Source organism: Nannospalax galili, unplaced genomic scaffold (assembly GCF_000622305.1).
Source record: "Nannospalax galili isolate Female #2095 unplaced genomic scaffold, S.galili_v1.0 scaffold1288, whole genome shotgun sequence".
Lineage (NCBI taxonomy): Eukaryota > Metazoa > Chordata > Mammalia > Rodentia > Spalacidae > Nannospalax > Nannospalax galili.
In genome coordinates this window covers 86,838-109,419 of record NW_008357642.1, presented here as the reverse complement: position 1 = coordinate 109,419, position 22,582 = coordinate 86,838, and the positions used below count along the sequence as shown (strand labels likewise).

Genomic DNA, 22,582 nt, shown 5'->3' with positions numbered 1-22,582 from the left:
CAGGGTCTCCCTGTAGCCCCAGTTGTCCTGGAACTCACCAGGCTGGCCTTGAACTCACAGAGATCCACCTGCCTCTGCCTCCCAAGTGCTGGGATTAAAGGTATGTACCACCATGCAAAGCTTAATACTATCATTTTTAGCTTGTTCAAATAAGGTTTTAGAAACCAGCCTGGGAAACTAACCTTTAAATATGGTATGATTCCTGTGGGAAAATGTACTTCAAGTTCTGAACCACCAGCTAGCTATGTGATAAACTTGGGAACATCACACTTGTTTATGCATTAATATTAACAAATATGCCAAGTCAGACACAGATGCAACACCAGGAAAGTAAGTTATATGTGACAAACTGGATGTATATTATTGCATATTATTTTCAGAGGATTTTAGGGTTTTAAAATTTTTTTCTCCCCTTCTCTTTTCTCTATTTTGAGATGGGAGTCTGACTAGGCTGGCCTCAAACTCACAGAGATCTCCCTGCTTCTGTCTCCGGAGTACTGGGATTAAAGCATGTGTCACTTTGCCTGGCAAGATTAGCATCTTAAATACAAGAGAAATTTCTATTAGCACTGTCCTTATGGTTCATGCAAAAACGATACACAAACAACACAAAAACGATATACAATAAAAATCCCCTGTGGGGCATGGTAGCATACGCCTTTAATCCCAGCACTTGGGAGGCAGAGGCAGCCAGATCTTTGTGACTTCAAGGCCAGCCTGGTCTACACAGTAAGTTCCAGGATACCTGGGGCTACAAGGAGACCCTGTCTCAAAAAAGACAAAAAAAAAAATCCTCTTTGAGGTTAAGGATGTAGTTGAGCTGGTAGAGTGTCTAGCATGCACAAAACCCTGGGTTCTATCCTCAGTACTGCATAAACTGGGCAGAGTAGAATATGTCTATAATCTTAGTAGAAATAGGAGGATCAGAAGTTCAAAGTCATCCTAGGCTATATATCAACTTTGAAGCCAGTTGGGAATGCTAAGACTGCCTCAGAAACAAACAAAAAAATAAAACAAACAAAAAACCCCAAACAAAACCCAGATCAACAAAACTATAAAACTACTAATGCCCATGGATAACTGACTGCAATGCCAATTTACAGCATACCAATTCTAAAATGTAGGCTGGAACAAAATAGTATACATGGCAATATCTTAATGAGCAGGTGAATTTGTTTTGAGACAGGGCCTCATTATACAGCCCAGACTACTGCTAAACTCAAGATCCTTGTGCCTCGCCTCCCCAGTACTGGAATCACAGACACACACCACCATGCCAGGCAAATTTTAAGTAAAGCTGACTAGTTTTTTTTCCAGGAACTCACCTTGACTGTTGATGGAAACCTATAAAGAGAAAAAAATCAACAGTGAATTCTAAGTGTCCATCAACTAAGCATTTATATTACCAGAGAGCAGTCTCATAGGATATATGCAAAAATCCCGGGTCTAGAGTCCAGCCTTTCCAGTATCATGTGCTAATTATGATTAATAATAAATAATTAAGGAATTTTATTGCTTTAAAACTATGCTCTCCTTTATTTTAGTACATTAGGAGGCAGAAAAATATAGTGGTCAGGGGCCCGAGACCTGGAGCCAGAAGGTATGGACCAAACCCTTTCTCCATTACTTCCAAACTTTTGTGCCTTCAGGCAGGGTTTGTAACTGCTCTGTGCCTCCACTTTCTTGTGGTTAAACTAGAGATAGTAATCCTGCACCTAATATAAACTCCTGTTAGCCTGACACAATGTAACCATGTAGTAAAGAGTCCCCATGGTTATTATTATAAACTACATGACCCATGTCCAGTCTTCTTGAAGACATTCATGCTGCTTCCCCATTATTTTTCAACTCCACTTCAGATGCCACTATTTTTTTTTTTTTGGTCTTTCTGAGACAGGCTTTCCCTATAGCCCAGCTGGCCTGGAACTCACTATATAGACCAGGCTGGCCTCAAACTCAGAGATCTACCTGCCTCTGCCTCCCAAGTGCTGGGATTAAAGGCATGCACCACCACGCCCGGCTATTCTAAACTTTTAAAGCCTCACGTCACTTGGGAAAGGATCCTTATTCTAAATATCTAGTAATAGGGTCCACAGTACACTTTACCTCTTCATTTTCCTCATCCAGGTATTTTATCTGAATAGTATTCAGATCAAATGAAACTTTGACCTGTAAATGAAACGAAAGGGTCAGCATATCTTGCCATATAAAAATGAAATATTTAGTCAGGAGTGGTCTCAAAAAGACCAAAAAAAGAAATATTTGAACTTTTCCATTTTTGGCATCTGTGTAGGGGAGCAATGCGTGCGTGTAGGTATGCAGGTATAGGTAGGTGTGTGCGTGCGTGTGCGTGCACACGCCTGCTGAGGCTGATGCTGCATGCCTTCCTCAGTAGTTCTTTACCTTATTTATTGAGACAGGGTCTCTCATTTGAACCTACAGTTCACTGAATTGATGAATTAACTAGCCAGTTTGCTCCAGGATCTCCTGTATGGGCTTCCCAAGTGCTAGGATTACAAGCAGGCTACAATGCCTGCCTAACATTTTCCTGGGTGCTGGGGATCCAAAGTGGTCCCCACATTTGCATGGCAAGTACCTTACCCACCAAGCCATCTCCCCAGCTCCTTATTTTTATTCTTGCCTCTTCCTCCCAAGTGTTGGGATTATTAAAAGCATGTGCCACAATGCTTAGCTTATTATCATTACTTCTTTTTTGGTCTTTTTGAGACAGGGATTTTGAGACAGGATCTTTTATAGGCCAGGATCGCCTCAAACTCACAGAGATCCGCCTGCCTCTGCCTCCTGAGTGCTGGGATTCAAGGTGTGCACCACCATGCTGGTTATTTTTATTCTTTTTGAGGTGCTGGGGACTGAATTCAGCAAGAACTTTAGCAAGGTACATTCCTCCAGTCAAAACATTTTAATATGGTTTAAAAAAGAAAGAAAAACACTACAAAATCAAAAGACAACAAACTGGAAGATAATATATGCAAATGATAATAAGTAAAAGGTTAATATCACAGAAAAGGTCATTAAAACTACTAATAAAATTAGCAATTTAGCCGGGTGTGGTTGGTGCATGCCTTTGATCCCAGCACTCGGGAGGCAGAGGCAGGCGGATCTCTGTGAGTTCAAGGCGATCTTGGTCTATATAGTGAGTTCCAGGACAGCAGGGGCTATAGGGAGACCCTATCTCAAAAAGACCAAAAAAATTTTTTAAAAAGATTAGCAATTTAAGTAAAAGTGCATAAAAATGTACAAAAAATTCACAAAAGAAATCAGAATGCCTAAGAAATATATGAAAAGATGTTTAACTTTACTGTTAGCCAAAAAATGTAAATTAAGGCAATATGACACCATATTATCAGGATAGCAAACACTCTAAAGCTGTAATATTGAGTACTGTCAAAAGTTCAGGGCAGGGGATGTAGCTCAGTGACAGAATGCTTTCCCAGCATGTACAAGGCCCTGGTTTGATCCCTAGCAGCATAAAACAAACAAAATTCAAGATGCTATGTTACTTTTTTTTTTTTGGGGGGGTTTTTTTTTTTTTTGAGACAAGGTCTCCCTGTAGCCGCAGCTGTCCTGGAGTTGCTAATGGAATCCAGACTGGCCTTGAACTCAAAAAGATCCGCCTGCCTCTGCCTCCTGAGCGCTGGGATTAAAGGCATGCGCCACCTTACCCAGCTTGCTATGTTACTTTTCTATGAGCTTCTATGATAAAACATCTGGCAGTGATCTATAAAAATTTAAAACCAGGGCTGGCATGATGGCTTAAGTGGCAAAGTGCTTGTCATATGAGCCCGAGTTTGATCCCTGAAAGCTGTGCAAAGGTAGGAGGAACTGACTGCACAGAGTTGTCCTCTGACTTACATATGTGCAGTAGCTCCTGCGTGTCCTCCCTGCCCCCATCATACACAAACACAGTAACAAAAAACTTATAAAAATTTAAAACCACATGCCATGTGACCCTTAATCTCAGTTCTGGGTAGAGTTTATCTTACTGAACAATATGTAAGTTACTCATATCAAGAGAGGTATCTCCAGTCTATTTATATAATGGTAAAAGAAAGATAACCTGAAAAAAGAATCACTTAATAAGAAATGGTTAAATAAATCAATTAATGTACAGAAGCACCAGCAGCCTTGTAGACACACAGATTAAAAAGACTGAGCTTTGATTCTTGTCTGTTGATTAAGAACTGCCTATAATTACTATTGGGTAAGAAAAGCAAGCTCCAGAACAGTATTTATTGTATGATCCTAGTATTCATACAATTGAATTCATTCCTACATGAACATGGAAATGTGGGTAAGTATACAGGGCTGTTATCTCTGGTTATTCAAAGGAGGTGTGAATAGCAGGTATGAGGGAAGGAGTTTGCATTTTCTCCTTACATGTTTAGACTGTTTCATGTCTTATAATGGGCATGTATTAGACTTTTGTAATCAAAATTTTTACAATAAAGGCAAACTGTAAGTTCATTTGCCTAAGGAAAAGGAAAAAGAACTGATGTTGATGCTGAGATCATTTAACAAGACCCCACTTCTTCTGGATACTCATCTGTCTAGGACAGGATAGAGAGGTTTGCTGGAAGGCAGAAGACAAGACCAGAGCATATTTTAAGGTCTTTTTTTGAGACAGGGGTCTCCCTGTAGCCCCAGCTGGCCTGGATTCTCTATGGAGACCAGGCTGGTCTCAAACTCACAGAGATCCGCCTGCCTCTGCCTCCTGAGTGCTGGGATTAAAGGAGTGGGCCACCGTGTCCGGCCCAATGTTTTTCTTTTTAAGCTACCCTCCCAGATAACCAGGTAAAGGCAAGTTTAACCAAATGGTTACATTAAACACAGGTGCTCAAATAGTAAAACATTGACCACCACAAACGAACAAATCCAGATGAGTACAAAGGCCAAATCAAGATGAGAGAAAGCATTAGCAAGCAAGGAACAGATGAACTGCTATCTAAGCACTGTGGGGGTTTGTTTTTTGCCAACTTTGAGATAGTCAACCTTTGACCTGGAAATAAAGCAAGTTGACAGGTCTTGTGAAATACAGGTCATATCCTTGGTAGTTTACCACCAGCAGCAACAGATCTGCTCTCAAACAGAACATTCCCCTGGGGCCCAGTTGGGGTGGAGGCCACACTAATTTATCCCTCAGACTATTTCTAAAATAAGTATGTTTCCTAAATCCTATTTCACTTAAAAATGAATTTTATCAACCCTTTATAAACTCTTCAAAAGGAACTTGGGACAGTAAGATGGCTTAGCCAAGTAAAGGCATTTTACTGTGAAACCCTGACAATCTGACTTTGATGCTTGCGGCCCACATGGTGGAAGGAGAGAACTGAGTCCTGCAAGTTGTGCTTTGATCTTCATTCCCTCCCACAAAATAAATGTAATTAAAAAAAATTTTTTTAAGGGGCCAGAGAAATGGCTCAACAGTGCTTGCTACTCTTCAAGAGGAACTGGAGTTTGGTTTCTAGTACCCACACCAGGGACCTCACAACCACCTACAACTCCAGCTCTAGGGAAATCTGAATACTCTGGCTTCCTGGGTATCTGCACCACATGCATATATCCCCACATAGACACATATAATTTAAGAAAATAATAAAAATAAGTCTCTCTATATCTATCTACCTATCTATCTGTCTTTTTTTTTTTGGTCTTATTGAGAGAGGGTCTTCCTATAGCCCCAGCTGGCCTGGAACTCACTGTGTAAACCAGGCTGGCCCTGAACTCATAGAGATCTGCCTGTCTCTGCCTCCCAAGCACTGGAACTAAAGGTGCCATTATTTTATTTTATTTTTTTTTAAAAAAGGAACTTCACCGGGCGTGGTGGCACTTACCTTTAATCCCAGCACTCGGGAGGCAGAGGCAGGCGGATCTCTTTGAGTTCAAGGCCAGCCTGGTCTACATAGTGAGTTCCAGGACAGCTGGGGCTACACAGAGACCCTGTCTCAAAAAGATCAAAAAACCAGCCCTAGGTGACACATCTACAATGGAACCTCTACACCTGAAAAAAAAATATTAAAAAAAAAAAAAAAGGAACTTACTGATTTGTTCCCTTTATTTGGGTACATCTCCTATATGAACACTGAAACCCTGTCAAAAACAATTTTCCAAAAGGTCCAGAAATGGTAACGTTGACAGATTTAACAGCTATGAAATAATACTCATTGCTAAACATAGCTACATTTGGAAAAAATATCTATGCTTAAACCACTGAGAAACAAAACAAAGTAAAACTCACCATAGCTTCAACATCGGCCCAAGTTGTATTTTCTGGATCCGAAACCAGAAAGCTTTGAGTTTCATTTTTAAAAGTCACATTTAGAGTAACCTGTGGTTCCATGCTGTGCAGCTAGGGTTGAGAGGATGGGTGGAAAAAAGAAAGAGGTTAAAAAAAACAAAACACATTAGAAAGGTTCTGATAGTTAAGACTTGGGAGACAAAAGAGAGTAAGAATGTCCCTGTTACAGATTTTATAGCCTGGCAAGGTGTTTTATACCGAATCTCACTGTTAAATATGAATTGTTCTTTCTGAGAAATAAAGATATCAGTGCTCAAACTATGCCATAAAGATTTTCACTCATGCTACGGAGTTGAAGTGACCTAGAACTTCCACATTAGAAATAAAAGTCAAGCCAGGCACAGTGGAACACACCTTGCTACTCAGGAGGTTGAAGCAGGAGCCCAAGAGTTCTAGGCCAGCCTGGGCAACAATGAGATCCTGCCTTTAAAAAATCAAGTGGGGCTGGAGAGATGACTCAGTGATTAAGAGCACTGGCTGCTCTTGCAAAGGACCCGGGTTCAATTCCCAGCATCCATATGGTGGCTACAACTGTCCATAACTCCAGTTCCAGGGGGATCTGATGCCCTCTTCTGACTTCCTTAGGCACTGAACGACATGGGTGCACCTACCTACATACTAGCAATAGTCTCATACACATAAAATAAAAAATTAAATGAAATATTTTTAAAAAATTAAAAACAAGAACATTACATACATGCAGGCAATACACTCATACACAAAAAATAAAAAATAAATAAAATATTAAAAAGAAAGTGTATAGGTGGGCCTGGAAACATGGCTGAGTGGTTAAGAGCACTGGCTGCTGTTGTAGAGAACTCAGGTTCAGTTCCCAGCACCCACATGGTGGCCAAGAATCACCTGTAACCCCAGTTACAGGAGTATGACGCCCTCTTCTGCATCACAGGACATGGAGCACTTACAAACATGCAGGCAAAGCATTCACACACATAAAAAATAATTAAATAAAATTTTTTTTAATTTAAAAAATTTAAAGGTGCACACCTTTAATCTCAGCACTTGGGAGGCAGAGGCTGGTGAATCTCTGTGAGTTCAAGGTCACCCTGGTCTACATAGTGAGTTCCAGGCTAGCTGGGGCTATAGGGTCTCAAAAAGACCAAAAAAAACCCCCTCACTAAAACCAGAATGAAACAAAAAGGGGGCGGGGGAGTAAAGGTGTGCGGAATTAAATTTTGACCATATCCACAAAACTAGCCTAACACTTTTTAAATCTCTGAAGATTTTACTGCATATTATAGTGTTTTGCTAATATAAATACAGCAGGAGATGCCAATATGGATAACATAGACAGCCCTCTAGTCCAACACAGTGGCAGAGGCAAAAGGAATTTTCAGTTTTAGGTCAGTTGGGACCACACAGTGAGTTCAAAGACAGCCTGGGGCTGATAGACACAGTGCTGCACACCTTTGATCCCAGCACTCTGGAGGCTCAGGAAGGCTAATCTGAGTTTGAGGCTGGACTGGTCTACTTAGTGAGTTTCAAACTAGCCAGGGCTACATGAGTGAGACCCTGGCTCCATAAAACAAAAACAAACAAACAGATCAGCCTGGGCTACATAATGAGAATTTGTTTCCAGAAAACCTGTACAACAAACTCTCACAATTACTTATGAGAAAATTTGAAGCGGTACAAGTACAATACCACAATACCAACTCAGAGCTAATGTTGTCAGAGCAATGTCCCTTCCTTTCTGGTTTATTAGTGTGTATGTGCGTGTGTGAGACTGTGCATGGGTATGTGTGTTACTGCAGATGGAACATGGGAGTTTGGAGCATGCTAGGAAACCACTCTCTCAGTGAGCTATAACTCAGTCCTCTTACTGGATTATTTTGGCAAAATATCATTTCATCCATAAATGATTAAAAGATGAGGATTAAAAAATGATACCAAGCCGGGCGTGGTGGCACACACCTTTAATCCCAGTACTCAGGAGGCAGAGACAGGTGGATCTCTGTGAGTTCAAGGCCAGCCTGGTCTATATAAAGTTTCAGGCCAGCTGGAGCTCCAGGGAGACCCTGCTTCAAAAAAGACCAAAAAAAAAAAAAGATACCATTATCATCCCAAAGTTGTTAATAATTCCTTAACCAAGTATCTATTAAAATTTGTGGGTTTTCTTTTTTTGAAACAGGGCCTCACTATGTAAACCTGGCTGGCCTGGAACCCACAGAGATCCACCTACCTCTGCCTCCCCAAGTGCTGGGAGAAAATCTGAAGCTGTACAAGTACAATACCACATTAACGGCCACCTGCCTGGCCTTAAAATTTATTTGTTTTATGTGTACGAATGCTTTGCCTGCACGTATGTAAGTGCATCCATGTAGTGCAAAGCCCATGGGGGGGGGAGCTTCAGAATCCCTGGAACTGGAGTTACATAGTTGTTGTTAGCCACCATGTGGGTGCTGGGAAGGGAACTGGGGTCCCTTTGCAAGAGCAGCAAGTGCTCTTAACTGCTGAACCATCTCTCCAGTCCTTAAAATTTTTTTAAATTTTACCTTCATTTTTATGTGTATGAGTGTTTTAGTACACCACATGCATGCAGTGTCCTCAGAAGCCAGAAGAGGGCACTGGATCCCTGGAATTAGAGTTACAAATGGCCAACCAGGTTCTAGGACTGGAACACCGACCCTCGGGAACAGCGTTTGCTCTTATTCACTGAGCCATGTCTACAGCCTGCAAATGTTTGTTTGTAATGAAGGATTTTGCTCACTAATGAACTATGACTTTAGGAAAAAACAGTTGTTTAAAGCTAAAAGTCAATTCACTGGAAAAATGAATCTGCATCTACAAAGAGCCAGATTCTGCTCCATACACAAGAGATCAACAAAATTGGGGCTGGAGAGATGGCTCAGCAGTTAGGAACACTGGTTGTTCTTACAGAAGACCAGGGTTCGTATCCCAACACCCACATGGCAGCTAACAACTGTCCATAACTCCAGTCCCAGGAGATGGAACAGCCTCTTCTGACCTCTGAGGGTATTGCACGACACAGATGCACTCACCTACATGCAGGCAATACACACATACACATAAAAAAATAAAAATAATAAAATTTTAAAAAAGAGATGAACAAAATTAAATCCCAGGAGTTTCTAGCATCATGGGAAGAGAGCCCAAGGGGTGAGAAGACATGGGCTCCAGATACGGCTCTGGCACAATACTATAATAACTGAGCAAATCTATTTATCTCTGAGCTTCAGCTGTTTAATCTGTAAAGCAAAACTAGCAGAACCAGTGCTGCTGTGTGCTGAACTATGGGTCCAATTTCTAGCACAGCAAGTGTGCAAATTCTTTGAAATAGTATTCAAGTATGAAAACTATTTTAAAAATATTTTATTATTTTTATTTTATGTGTACGAGTGTATTGCCTGCATGTATGTGAGTGCACCCACGTCATGCAATACCAAAGAGGTCAGAAGGCTTCAGATTCCCCTGTAACTGGAGTTAAGGACAGTTTGTAGCTGCCATGTGGGTGCTGGGAATCGAACCTGGGTGCTCTTAACTGCTGAGCCATCTCTCCAGGCCCTCAAGTACGAAAACTATTACAATACACCATTCTTTAGCTCCTTAAGATAGCTCTTCTAATATGTGCTGCACTGTGACTACAACTGCCATTTTAAGAACCCTGTAGTCTGAGCCCGGTGTGGTACTGCACGCCTTTAATCCCAGTATTTGGGAGGCAGAGGCAGGCAAATCTCTGAAGTTCAAAGGCCAGCCTGGTCTACATGAGTCCCAGGTCAGCTGAGGCAACAAGGAGACCCTGTCTCAAAAAGAAAAAGACCAACCAATCCTGTATTCCCTGAAGATCAGTATTTTTTTATACTCAATTATTCCCAGCTTTTCTCCAATACTTGTCCTCATCTTGAGCTAAGTTCATTGCCAAAGTAATACTAGTCTCTAGCACCAATCCTGCTGACATTCAGTACTTACATGAAATATAATTCTTGGGATATTTAAATTTTTGGCAGAGTCCTATCAATTCCCCAGGATATTGGGGTTAAAAAAAAAAAATACCCGGAAAATAAACTGAATGATTTAGTCTACCATAAGTAAGTATTCTGAAATACATTCTCATTTTCCAACTTCAAGAAATGTACTTCCAAACTTTTCTGAGTCTGGAAGGAAACTGACCTTCCCCCTTCTCAAATTACACAATTGGAAATTAAGTTTAAATACTTTGGAGGGCATCCAGCTCATTTGCCAAACGGAGAAAACAGGAAGTGGGAGAGTCTAGCCTAGCTGGCTATTATACAGGTCTTCATAAAGAAGTACTTATCTCTTTTTGGCTTATGTGTGAAAATTCTTTCAGCCAGGTGATTAATCATGAACTTTTGGAAAAACCAAAGCTACAGTTAGCCCCACCTTTTCCTGCAGGTTTACAGCCAGCAGTCAGGTAGCCAGGGCCCAAGCCTTCACCTTTCCTAAGTGGCATTGTAAATTCATGCCTTACTGACTCACCTGCACTTGGCAAAAGTCAGCTTTTCCTCTACATGGATTTCTTTTTCAGCCTCAACAAATAACTTTAATGAAGCCGACCTGGGAATGTGGGCTTCATTATCTCTATCAGAGGCCTATACAAGCTACCTAAGCTTTAAAATGAGTAACCTGAAAGCTGGGTGTTTAACAAAAAAAAAGACAAACGATGCTTTTCTTATCCCGAAGATGCTACATCAAGATCTCTTCAGGGTCCCCCCAAAAAGGAAGGGGATTGAAAGAGGCAGATGTGTGTCATTTCTTTCTCGTTGACCTAATCCTAGTCTTCCAGTAATCGTTTCCTGGACCTCCATGTCCCCAGGACAGTGAGAGTCACCATCACCCGAGATCTCTCATTTTCTTTGGCTAGGCCCTCTTTTTGTGCTGGGAGATGTCAAACTTCTCTTGGCAGAAATGGGGCGTTCTGAGGCGTGGGCTCTCTATTCCTCGGGCAGTAAGCACCCCCACAGTCCCGAACAACGCGAACGGCTCTCTGGTCACTGAAAAGATTAACTGCCCCTGGACACGGAAAAAGTCACCCCTCTTTGCAGGATTCCTCCCTTGAATTTCCTTGAGTCCTCTAAGAACGATGTGACCCCCATCCTAGGTAACCACAGCGGCTTCCTTACCAGCTTTCCGCCCACGGGGGGCGCTTGCCGGCGACCAGTGTAAGGACCGTTGGCTGCCAGCTCCGCGGCTATCCCTGCGGGGTGAATCTAACATGGCGGACAGAAACAGGGCCTAGTCCCATGTTTCTCTGAGTTTCCGACAAGATGATTGGCTCCTACTATTTGTCCCTCAAAATCACCACTCCATTGATTGGTCAACGCTGCGTTGGCAGAGGCGGGGACAGAAGCAACCTGAACCGCACAACAATAACAAACATCCAGGCCGAGGGGCGGAACTAGTGGATTTCCCCTTCCCAAGGCGATTGGCGGCCCCCAGCGTTGACTGACCTTGAAGGACTAGTTACCAGACTAGTAAGGGCCGGATGGGAATTGTAGTCTTCCTGGGACTTGTCGCTTCTTTTAGCCTATTCTCTGCGCGCAAGACATGAAAGGAGAACACTGCAATCCAAAGCTGTTAACCTGCATATCCGCGAGGAGATCTCCGATCTACTAATTGGGTTGCTGAGATAATCATGCCCGCTTCCGGTGTCGAAAGCGCCTTGCTATAAGACTAGTTTCCAAGGGACTCTTCAGAGAAGGCCTTTCGTTCCGCAGTGCATGCTGGAACTTGTAGTTCTTTTCCCTCAAGGCTATTTACCTAAACTGCAGGGACAGAGATGGGGAGGGATGGAGCCTCTTGAAACTGCTTTGGGCACTACCTTGCGCTCACATTTCGGCCACAGGTAGTGATTCCGAACCTTTCTACAGCAATGACTGTGACGTAATAAGCAACCGTACAGGAGGTGGAACCAACGCCTAACAGGAAAACTCCGAATTCTCTCCCTTCCGTCTCTTTCTAGAGACGTCTTGCGGGGAAACATGGATGGCCAATCCGGAGCCACGAAAGATTCTTGGCTTTTTTTTTTTTTTTTCCTGCCCCTCCCTTCCGTTGACGTCTTTGTATCTCGAGTTCTTAGAGGCTAACACTTGGCGGCAAGCTGCTGAGTTTCCATAGCGACCAAGAGCGCGGGAATTTCCGACTAATTGTCACTGCGGCTGCGCGGCGTGGGCCTGCGAAGACCACCCACGGAGCGTTGGCAGTCCGAGGTGCCTGTGGTACCTGTGCCCCGCGAGCCGGAAGTGCAGCTGTGTGCCTCTGGTTGAAGGTGGGTCAGCTGCAGCCCCCGAGGAACCGAGGGGACACCGAGGGGTGCTCCTGGGAGCGCGGGGAAGTTTGTGCGTTGTGGGGGGGGGGGCTCTCTGCCGTAGAGGCCACCGGGTGTTTGAAAGGGAATCCGGGCTAAGTGGAAGGAAGAGAAGGGGGCAGAAGTGTGTCAGGGAGGAGGGAAAGGCGGAATTTGCTAGAGGAAACCGGTTAGAACCAGATCCATATGCCTTTTTCCGACGGTTCTAGAAGGGAGCAACGGATGCTGCTGGCAAAGAGGCCGCATTGGAGGAGGATCCCGAGGTGAGTGCTGTGTGATTGGGGACCCAGACGAAGGGGTAGGGCATAGAGGCGTTGGCTCTGCTGGGTTTAGTGGTTTTTTTTTTTTTAATTTTATTTTTTTTTTATTTTTTTTTAATTTTTGGTCTTTTTGAGACAGGCTTTCCCTGTAGCCCCAGCTGTACTGGAACTCACTATGTAGAGCAGGTTGGCCTTGAACTCACAGAGACAGAGATCCGCCTGTCTCTGCCTTCTGAGTGCTGGGATTAAAGGCGAGCGCCACCATGCACGGTTTATTTTATGTCATTTTTAAGGTTTTATTTTGTTTTTAGCCTTGGGTCTCTAAGTGTCTGTGTACATGAGTGTGGGTGTTGGCAGAGGCCGGAAACATCGGATCCCCTGGAGCTTCGCCTGCCTCTGCCTCCTGAGTACTGGACTTGCACGCCATGCCTGGCTAGAATTTATTTTTATTTATTTTTTAATAAAAAATTTTCTTATTTTTAAAAAACTTTTTATTTTATGTGTATGAGTGTATTGCCTGCATGTAGGTAAGTGCACCCATGTTGTGCAATGCCTGCGGAGGACAGAAGAGGCCATCTTATCCCCTGGAATTGGAATTAGGGACAGTTGTTAGCTGCCATGTGAGTGCTGGGATGCAAACCTGGGTCTTCTGCAAGAACAGCCAGTGTTCTTAACTGCTGAGCCATCTCTCCAGCCCGTATTTATTATTTTTATTTTATGTGTATGTGTGTATTGCCTGCTGGATTTTCTGGCGGTTGTGACCTGCCTCGTGTGGATTCTAGGAATTCAGCTCGAGTCCCCTGGAAGAATAGTACCACTGAGCTGTCTCTCCAGCTCCCTTGTTTGTACTTCTTTCCTGTTTTTTGAACAGGGTCTCCCTGTAGCCCCAGCTGGCCTGGAACTCACTATGTAGACCAGGCTGGCCTAGAACTCAGAGAGATCCGTCTGCAATGCCAGGGAGGTCAGAAGAGGACATCAGATTTCCCTGGAACTGGAGTTAAGGACAGTTCGTAGCTGCCATGTAGGTGCTAGGAATCGAACCCAGGTCCTCTGCAAAAGCAGTCAGTGCTCTTAATCGCTGAGCCATCTCTCTAGCCCCTAGAATTTTTTTTTAAATGAAGGCATTTATCATCAGCTTTATGGTTGATATAATTCTAAAGCATTCCAGTCTTAAATTTATCTTATGTAGAGAAGACAACCAGGTGTGGTAGCTTATACCTGTAACCCCAGCACACAGAAAGCTAAGGCAGGAAGATAACTGAGAGCTGAAGGCCAATCTGGACTACATAATGAGTTAGAGCTGCAGAGTGAGACCCTGCCTTTAAAAAGAGAAGTGCAGGGGGCCAGTCCCTATAATTCCAGCACCAAGGAGGTAGAGGCAGGAGGATCAGGGGCTCAGGACTGGCTTTGACTACATGTAAGTGCAAGGCTAGCCTGGGTTACATGAGATCCTAAAAAACAAAGAGAAAAAAAATGACAGATAAAAAACTTTTTTTTTTTTTTTGGTCTTTTTGAGACAGGGTCTTCCTGTAGCCCCAGCTGTCCCTGGAACTCAAGAGATCCGCCTGCCTCTACCTCCTGAGTGCTGGGACTAAAGGGGTGTGCCACCATGCCTAGCTTCTTAAAGTAGCTTAATTACATGTGTTTTTTAATTTATGTTAAAAGTTCACAGGAACGGAGAGAAATGGATTTATGTGCAGTTGAAGAAGTACAAAATGTCCTCCGCACTATGAAGAAAATCTTAGAGTGTCCAATCTGGTAAGTCAAGAGAAGTGGTTATTAATTTGAGAGTTTCTTTGTATAATTATCTCCCGTGCTCCCTGCAGTGAGTAGAAGTGACTTACATAATAGACAGAAAAATATGTAATAAATCTGTTAAAACCACAATAGCCTTTTCTACTTTTCTTAACTGAAAAGCTTAAAAAATAGAGAAAAGTACTCTTCCCCCCACTCTGCCCCCTGCCCCAACTCTTTTGTTTCTAATCCAGAGACTATCTGGAGTTCTATACTAGAACAGAATTCTGGTTTGGATTAAGTGGCACTTGGGCTTTTCTTCCAGTTCTAAGACCACCTTGATCACTTGAAATGACCTTAGTTAATGTCAAAATAACATAACAAATACTTGGCATCTATGAGAAGATCTGTCTCTGGGTTGAACCCATGAGTGAAACTAGCCCCAGTCAAGATATAGAGCATTTTTTTTTCTTTTTGAGACAAGGTCTCCCTGTAGCCCCAGCTGGCCTGGAAGCCACTATGTAGACTAGGCCAGCCTTGAACTCACCAGAGGTCCACCTGCCTCTGCCTCTGGGACTGAAGGTGTGTGCCACCACACCCAGCCTAAATATAGAGCATTTCTATTATCCTAGAAAGTTCTTTTGTGTACTCAGTTCTTAATTTTCAAACTTTCTGGGACCTTTGGAGATTAGTGGGGGGTATTGGTGTAATTTTGTATTTAAAAAAAAACAAATTTTATGCACTGGGTCAGGGAATGTAGCTTATTTGTTGAGTGCTTGCCTAGCGTACAGGAAGCTGTATAAATAGGGCCTGGTGGTGAACATCTGTAATCTCAGCAGAAGTTTCAAGTTGTGAGGGCTTGGGATACATGGAACTCTGTCTCAAAAATAATTTTATTTTTTTAATGAACTTAAAAGCATTATTCAGGGCTGGACATTAGTTCAGATTGAGCAACTTGACTGACATGGTTTTGGCAAGGAGTTCAATTTTCAGCAGTACAAATAGATGATAAATAAATACATTGGGAAGAGGGTCCCTGACATAACAAAGGTTAAGAAGTTGAAGCAAGGACTGGAGACATGGCCCAACTTTTAAGAGCTCATGTGGTTCGCAGGACACACATTGGGTGGCTTACAACTGTCTGAACTCCAATTCTAGAGGATCCAACACCCTCTTCAGGATTCTGGGCACCTGCACTCATGTGCACATGCTCCCACATAGACACACATAATTAAAAATAAAATCTTAGTCGGGCATGGTGGTGCATGCCTTTAATCCCAGCACTCGGGAAGCAGAGGCCAGCCTAGTCTACATAGTGAGTTCCAGGACAGGTGGGGCTACAGGGAGACCTTGTCTCAAAAAGAACCCCCCCCCCAAAAAAAATCTTTAAGAAGAAGCCTAAGCAGTCCTTAGATGATCTCTATAGTTTCTCTTAAGTCTATGAAATAAATGAAAATCTGTATCAGAATCTCTTGGTTAAAAAGTTGGAAAGGAAAATTAGAGTTGTTGCTTCCCTTCTCCCCTCACATTCTCTGCCTGGGCATTTAGACCTGTAGTCCTGGCCTTTTAACTGTTCCTCAGACATGCTATATATTCTGCTTCTGCCTTTGAGCCAGTAGTCTTCATATTCGTTTGCTGATCATCTTTTTATCCAGATAATTGTATAACTTGAAGATCTTGCTTGGGGCTGGAGAGATAGCTCAGTGGTTAAGAATGCTTGCTGCTGTTTCAGAGGACCAGAGTTCCAATTCCCATCATCTCATTGGGCAGCTCCATCTCCAGGGGCTACAGAGCTTCTGGCCTCTGTAGGAACCCTCATATGTGCATGCATACACACACATAAATAAAAATCTTAAATTTTAAAAAAGAGGCCAGGTGTGGTAGCGAGCACCCTTAATCTCAGCACTTGGGAGGCAGAGGCAGGCTGATCTCTCTGAGTTCCAGACCAGCTGTGGGTACACAGAGACCTTGTCTCAAAAAAAGAAAAAGAAAAAAAATGTTGATTCATATACCACTTTTTCAGAAGGCATCTCCAGATGACCCTGTTTGAAATTGCAACAACCCCAACACATTCCTCCTGGGTTTTTTTTTTTTTTTGAGATAGGGTCTCCCTGTAGCCCCAGCTGGCCTAGAGCTCTCTATGTAGACCAGGCTGGCCTGGAACTCATAGATATCAGCCTGCCTTTGCCTCCCAAATGCCTGGATTAAAGGTATGAACCACATGTGGCCCTTTTTTGTTTGTTTATTGAGACAGGGTGTGCTGGTTAGCTTTATTGTCAACTTGACAAACACCTGGGTTGAGGGAGCCTCAATTGGGAAATTGCCTTCATTGGACTGGCCTGTGGCCATGTCCATGGAGCTCTTTAATTGTTGAGTGATGGGAGGGCCCAGCCCACTGTGGGTGGTGCCATCCCTCGGCAGGTGGACCTGGGTTGCATAAGAAAGCAGGCTGAGCAGAGGCCAGGGGAGCAAGTCAGTAAGCAGCATTCCTCCATGGCCTGTGCTCTGGCTCCTGCTTCCAGGTTCCTGCCCTGAGTTCCTACCTTGGGCTCCCTGATGAACTGTGACCTGGGAGATGTTAGCTGAATAAACCCTTTCCTCCCCAAGTTGGTATTGGTCAGAGTATTTTGTCACAGCAATGAAGAAACAAACTAGGACACAGGGTCTCCCTGTAGCCCTGGCTGGCCTGGGCTATACTATATAGACCAGGCTGGCCTCAAACTCAGATCTACCTGCCTCTATTTCCTGAAGGCTGAGATTAGAGGTGTCTACCACCATGTGCCCTCCTCCCCCTGGCTATTTAAACCAACTTGTTGAAGACACAGATCCTTTTTTTTCATAACATTTAGTATATGACATACTTTATAATTTATTAATTTTTTTCTCCTTCCCTATAGAATGTAAACTCCTGGAGGGCAGTTTATGTTACCTTCGGCATTTAGTATCTAGGGATATAGTGGCCACTAATAAATGATAAACTAACTTGGTTCTTCAACAGTTTATTATATTGGTGCTGGGGGTTGAACTTGAGGAGTCTTATATTCTGTGTATATGTTACATCCCTGAACTGCACCCAGCCCCAGGCATTGGTTATTAGTGGGCAGTTTTCAGAAAGTACAATTGAGGACTGGAGAGATGCCTCAATGGGTAAAGCTCTTGCCTTGCAAGCAGGAGGACCAGTGTTTGAATACCCAGCATCCATCTGAAGGCCAGGTGGGCATGGTGTCTACCTTTAATCTCAGCACTTGGGAGACAGAGCTGGGATCCTCAGAGTAAGCTGGCCAGCTAGACTAGCTGAATTGGTGAGCTCTGGGTTCAAGTGAGAGACCTTGTCTCAATATAAAGTGGAAAGCAATTAAGGATGATGACGCCTGACATCATCTCTAGCCTCCATACCCGTGAGCATACACAAATACACCCACATTTGAACATGTCCAAAAAAATAAATTGAAAAGTTGTACTCTTTGCCCATTTATCTTCAATGAGAGAGGGTGGATTTAAGTAAATTTGCCTTTGGGATTCATAAAGGTTGTTATTTATATTTGGAGTCAAGTTAATAAGATGAAGGGAGATGCAAGTTGTGCTTTCAGAGGCATAACAAGATTTATAGGTTGCTGTCCTTTCTCTACCGCCTCAACATTTCAGCTAAACAAAAACAGAATGTAAATGAGATTTACAACTGAATTTATGAAATGCCAAAACTAGAGAAGCAGGAAATAACATTGTAAGGGAAAGATTGCTTTTGAAAAGCCTAAACTTAATTGTAAACAGTGATCAAAAAGTCTTCAGTAGTGTGGCATTTGGGTCCATTTATTTTACCTTCCCATGGGATTCAGTCATAAGAATGTAATGTTCTTTCTCATTCTGGCAAATTAAACCATCAATTAAAAAAATTCAGATACATGGAAGATGCAAGAAAGAAAGTTACTGCTAAATTGTTTTCAGTCAACTGCTCAGCGTTTTTTAGCTCCTTACTGCACTTTCTTGCTTTGTTTGCTTTCTTTTTTTCTTGAGACAGTTTCAGAGGCTTGATCCTCTTGTCTCAACCTCCAAGTGCAGCCCTAGAGTAGCGTCTCAAACTTTTAAAATTTATTTTTATTTTATGTGCATGAATGTTATGCCTGCATGTGGGTAAGTATACCTGTATTGTGAAGTGCTCAAAGAGGACAGAGGAAGGCATCAGATCCCCTGGAACAGGATGGTTATGGATGATTGTTAGCCATCATGCGGGTGCTAGGATTTGAACCCAGGTCTTCTGCAAGACCAGCCAGTGCACTTAACTGCTGAGCCAGTTCTCCAGCCCCGAGTTTTTTTCTTTCTTTCTTTTTTTTTTTGTCGTTTTGAGACAGGGTCTCCCTTTATCCCCAGCTGTCCTGGAACTCACTATGTAGACCAGGCTGGCCTTGAATTCACAGAGATCCGCCTGCCTCTGCCTCCCAAGTACTGGGACTACAGGCGTGTGTCACCACGCCTGGCAGCTTTTCATATTTTTTAACCTAAGAGTGTTCACTATAGTCTTTGTTAAAGTTAAGCTCATTTAAGGTAGGGTGTGGTGACACATGTCTTTAATCCCAAACTGGAGACAGAGGGAGGCATATGTCTATAAGATGGAGGGCAGTCTGGTCTACATAATGAGTTCCAGGTCTCTTCCAGGGGAGACCCTGTCTCAAAACAAAAAAAATTAAGCTCTTTTATGTGGAAAGTTGTAGAAGTGGGACTGAACCTATTTCTTTATTATTGTTTTGCAGTTCTGGGGATTGAACCTGGGGCCTTTGTATGCTAGACAGCGTGTGCTATACCCATAGTCTCAACCTTCATAATTTTTGTTATGGCTTCACCTCCCCTGTGTGTGTGTTGCTGGGAACTGAACCCAAGGCGTATATGTGCCAGGCATACAATCTACTGAGTTTTGCTCCCAGCCCTTGCCACTAGTTTTTTTTTTTTAATTTTACTTATTTTTATTTTACATGTATGAGTGTTTTGCCTGCATGTAAGTATACTAAATGTGTGTGTTTCCTGCAGAGGCCAGAAGAGGGTGTTGGATCGCCAGGATGTGGGTGCTGAGAACCTAACCCGGGTCCCCTGTAAGAGCAGCCAGTATTCTTAACTGCTGAGTCATCTCTCTAGCCTTCTCGTGCAGTTAGTTTTTAATAAATGATTACTGGTTGTGACTAAAAACTGTTAGCTGAGGCGGCTGTAGGGTAGATTCTCAGCTCTCTTACGTCTCTCGAATTAAATTCTTTCTGCTGTTCTCCATAGCAGTTTCATTTTTGTCTTTGGGACTGGGGTTTGAAGATGGATGGGATCTTGTTGTGTTGCAGACTGGTCTCCAACTCCTATGCTCAGGTGACCTGTCCCCCTCAGCCTCCTAAGTAGCTGGAACCACAGGTATACACTGTCTCAGACATGCTTGGCTCAGTTGGCAATTACTTGTGCTATTTGGTAGCATTTTCTACCTTTTTTTTTAAAAAAAAAATTATTTTTATTTTATGTGTATGAGTGTATTGCCTGCATGTAGGTAAGTGCACCCATGTCATGCAATGCCTGCAGAGGACAGAAGAGATTGTCAGATCCCCTGAAACTGGAGTTATGGACAGTTGTTAGCTGCCTTTGGGTACTGGGATTCGAACCTGTGTCTTCTGCAAGAACAGTCAGTGTTTTTAACCGCTGAGCTATCTCTCCATCCCCAGCTTTTTCTACCTTTTTATATATGACTATGTACATTTTTTTACTTTGAGAAGAATATGCTGAAATATGTACCCTGGTAGTTTGTTGATTCTAAACCTAGCTTTTTTCAGTGATTTATCATGTTGGAAGCTTAAAATACAAATATGCAATAGGCTAAAAATATTGCCTAGTGTGAAAGCGTTTAAAATTTTTGAATTTTATCGTAAACATTTACTCATCATTTTTTTCATTTTCACTCCTGTTTGTCATCAAGCTCTTCCTTCAGCAGTTACTACCTTTTTACATATGGGAGTTTTCATATGTTCAAAGTTTGTGTTTACAGAATGTTTATATAGCTTGGATCATAATTACCAGACTGAAATATAATTATTTCAGAATTGAGTCAGGGTTGAGAATGGAAGCCATCTGGTATCATAACGCAATCCAATTTCTCTTTTACTAAGAACTTCCTTTGATATCTAGCTTGTCTTAGAAATAGTGATTTAGTAACAAATCAGGTTTTTTTTTTTTTTGGTGGGAATTGTTATGTTCTCACAATAGTTCCAGGAGATTGCTAAGATGGGTAACTGGAAGAAACTGAGGTTCATGGCCTGGGGTTGCTCTGCTAATGAAAAGAGAGCCCAGTAATAGAAACCTGGCCTTCTGACGTGGCCAGATGTTTTTCTTTTCATTGCCCTGAGCTGCGTCAGAAACCCCATGACCATAAGAGTTGCATTAAGCCAAACCCTTTACAACAGGCTATTGTGTCCCTGCTTTTCTTGTAAATCCTTTTCTGAAGAGTTAAACATTTAATGACAGGCCCATATTTCTCTCACAGTAGCAGCGTATCTCTACTGTTTTGCATGAGCTTTACCATCAAAACCCTGTCTTAAGCTCACTCATAATAAAGCCAAAGATAAACTAGCCAAAGTTTCCTACATATCTGGGCTCTGGGCCTCCTTAGTTATTCTCTTAGTACACTGCCCTGTGTGCTACCCTACACAAACACCAGGCTTGGCCCTGCTCAATTTAGTTTTTCTGCTCCCTCTCCTGGGATGCTTTTCCTCTAATATTGCACAGCTTGTTTCCTCCCATTACTCAGCGATCCTCCAATGTCACTTCCTCACTGAGGCATTTTATCACCACGCTATATATATCCACTATCACATGCACATTGCACTCCGTGTCCTTTTGTCCTGTTTCATCTTTCAACACTTATGTCTTATTTCTGAATGATGGTACATGTAGTTCATTTTCCTATTTTCCTTGTGCAGATGCTTGAACTTTTTCACATAGAGTTACAAAGACAATCCTGTGCCAAAAAATGTGCTGTGAGGTGGGGGCTGGCAAGATGGCTCAGTAGGCAAAGTCACTTGCTGCTAAGCCTAATTTATTTGATCCCTTGAGGCCATAAGTTGACCCTCCGACCTCCACATGTGTGGCATGGCAAGCGTGTGCATACCCCAATAAATAAATGGTCTGGATTTTTATGTATTTTTATGAGTGTTTTTTTTGGGGGGTCTTTTTCAGACAGGGTCTCTCTGTAGCTCCAGCTGTCCTGGAACTCACTATGTAGACCAGGCTGGCCTTGAACTCACAGAGATCAGCCTGCCTCTGCCTCCTGAGTGGTGGGACCAAAGGCATGCACCACCATGACTGGTATGAATGGTTTGCACACATGTACAGTGCCTGTGGAGGTCAGAAGAGGGCGACAGATTCTCCTGTAATTGGAGTTATGAATGATTGTTAGCTGCCATGTGGGTGTTGGGAATTGAATCCAGGTCTTCTCCAAGAGGAGCAGTTAAGATGGGTCTTGACTGCTGAGCCATCTCTCCAGCCCCAAACTTAAACCTTTTCATTTAAAGGAAACACTTAATGGCTTTAGTTTGTCATATCCATATTACCAGCACACATTTTGGAGCCTGACTTGGGGTTCATGAGTTAGAAGCCAGCCTGGGCTACATAGTGACCTTTTTCCAGGGAAAAAGACTACCATCATCCACCAGTGTTACCCATTGGGGCCATATTGAATAAAATAAAGGATACTTGAACACAAACACTTCTATATCCTAACATGATTTGATAACACAGCCTCTACTAAGTGGCTGACCTGTCAGCAGATACTGAATACAGCCTGGATACACTGGACAAAAAGAGGGGCAGGACTGTAGCTCATTGGAAGAACACTTGCCTAGCAAGAGTGAGGCTGTAGTTCAATCCCAGGCACCACATACACACTCAAGATGGTGATTAAATGCTGGGTGTGGTGGCATATGCCTTTAATGCCAGTACTTGGGAGGC

General features: G+C 42.8%; 2 protein-coding genes across 11 annotated transcripts in view; one reads left to right on the top strand and one right to left on the bottom strand.

Moving 5' to 3' along the window:
- Nbr1 (NBR1 autophagy cargo receptor) overlaps positions 1-12,134 on the bottom strand; it is a 35,673-nt gene extending 23,539 nt beyond the window's left edge. For 3 of the 4 annotated variants that reach the window (XM_008855524.3, XM_008855526.2, XM_029557414.1), the window contains exons 1-4: positions 11,437-11,592; positions 6,257-6,367; positions 2,107-2,169; positions 1,326-1,344 (exon numbers count right to left, since the gene is read on the bottom strand). In XM_008855524.3, the coding sequence (XP_008853746.1) occupies positions 1,326-1,344; positions 2,107-2,169; positions 6,257-6,358 (184 nt within the window). In that variant the 5' untranslated portion in view covers positions 6,359-6,367; positions 11,437-11,592. Of the gene's footprint in view, positions 1-1,325; positions 1,345-2,106; positions 2,170-6,256; positions 6,368-11,436; positions 11,593-11,763 lie in introns of those variants that run through there. The other variant, XM_008855523.3, reaches the window with a different exon arrangement.
- A 251-nt stretch (positions 12,135-12,385) lies between these two features.
- Positions 12,386-22,582, top strand: part of Brca1 (BRCA1 DNA repair associated) — an 87,691-nt gene continuing 77,494 nt past the window's right edge. For 3 of the 7 annotated variants that reach the window (XM_029557419.1, XM_029557417.1, XM_029557420.1), the window contains exons 1-3: positions 12,386-12,581; positions 12,830-12,883; positions 14,546-14,638. In XM_029557419.1, coding sequence (XP_029413279.1) covers positions 12,843-12,883; positions 14,546-14,638 — 134 coding nt within the window. In that variant the 5' untranslated portion in view covers positions 12,386-12,581; positions 12,830-12,842. The remainder of the gene's footprint in view (positions 12,582-12,829; positions 12,884-14,545; positions 14,639-22,582) is intronic. The other 4 variants (XM_029557416.1, XM_029557415.1, XM_029557421.1 and 1 more) reach the window with 3 other exon arrangements.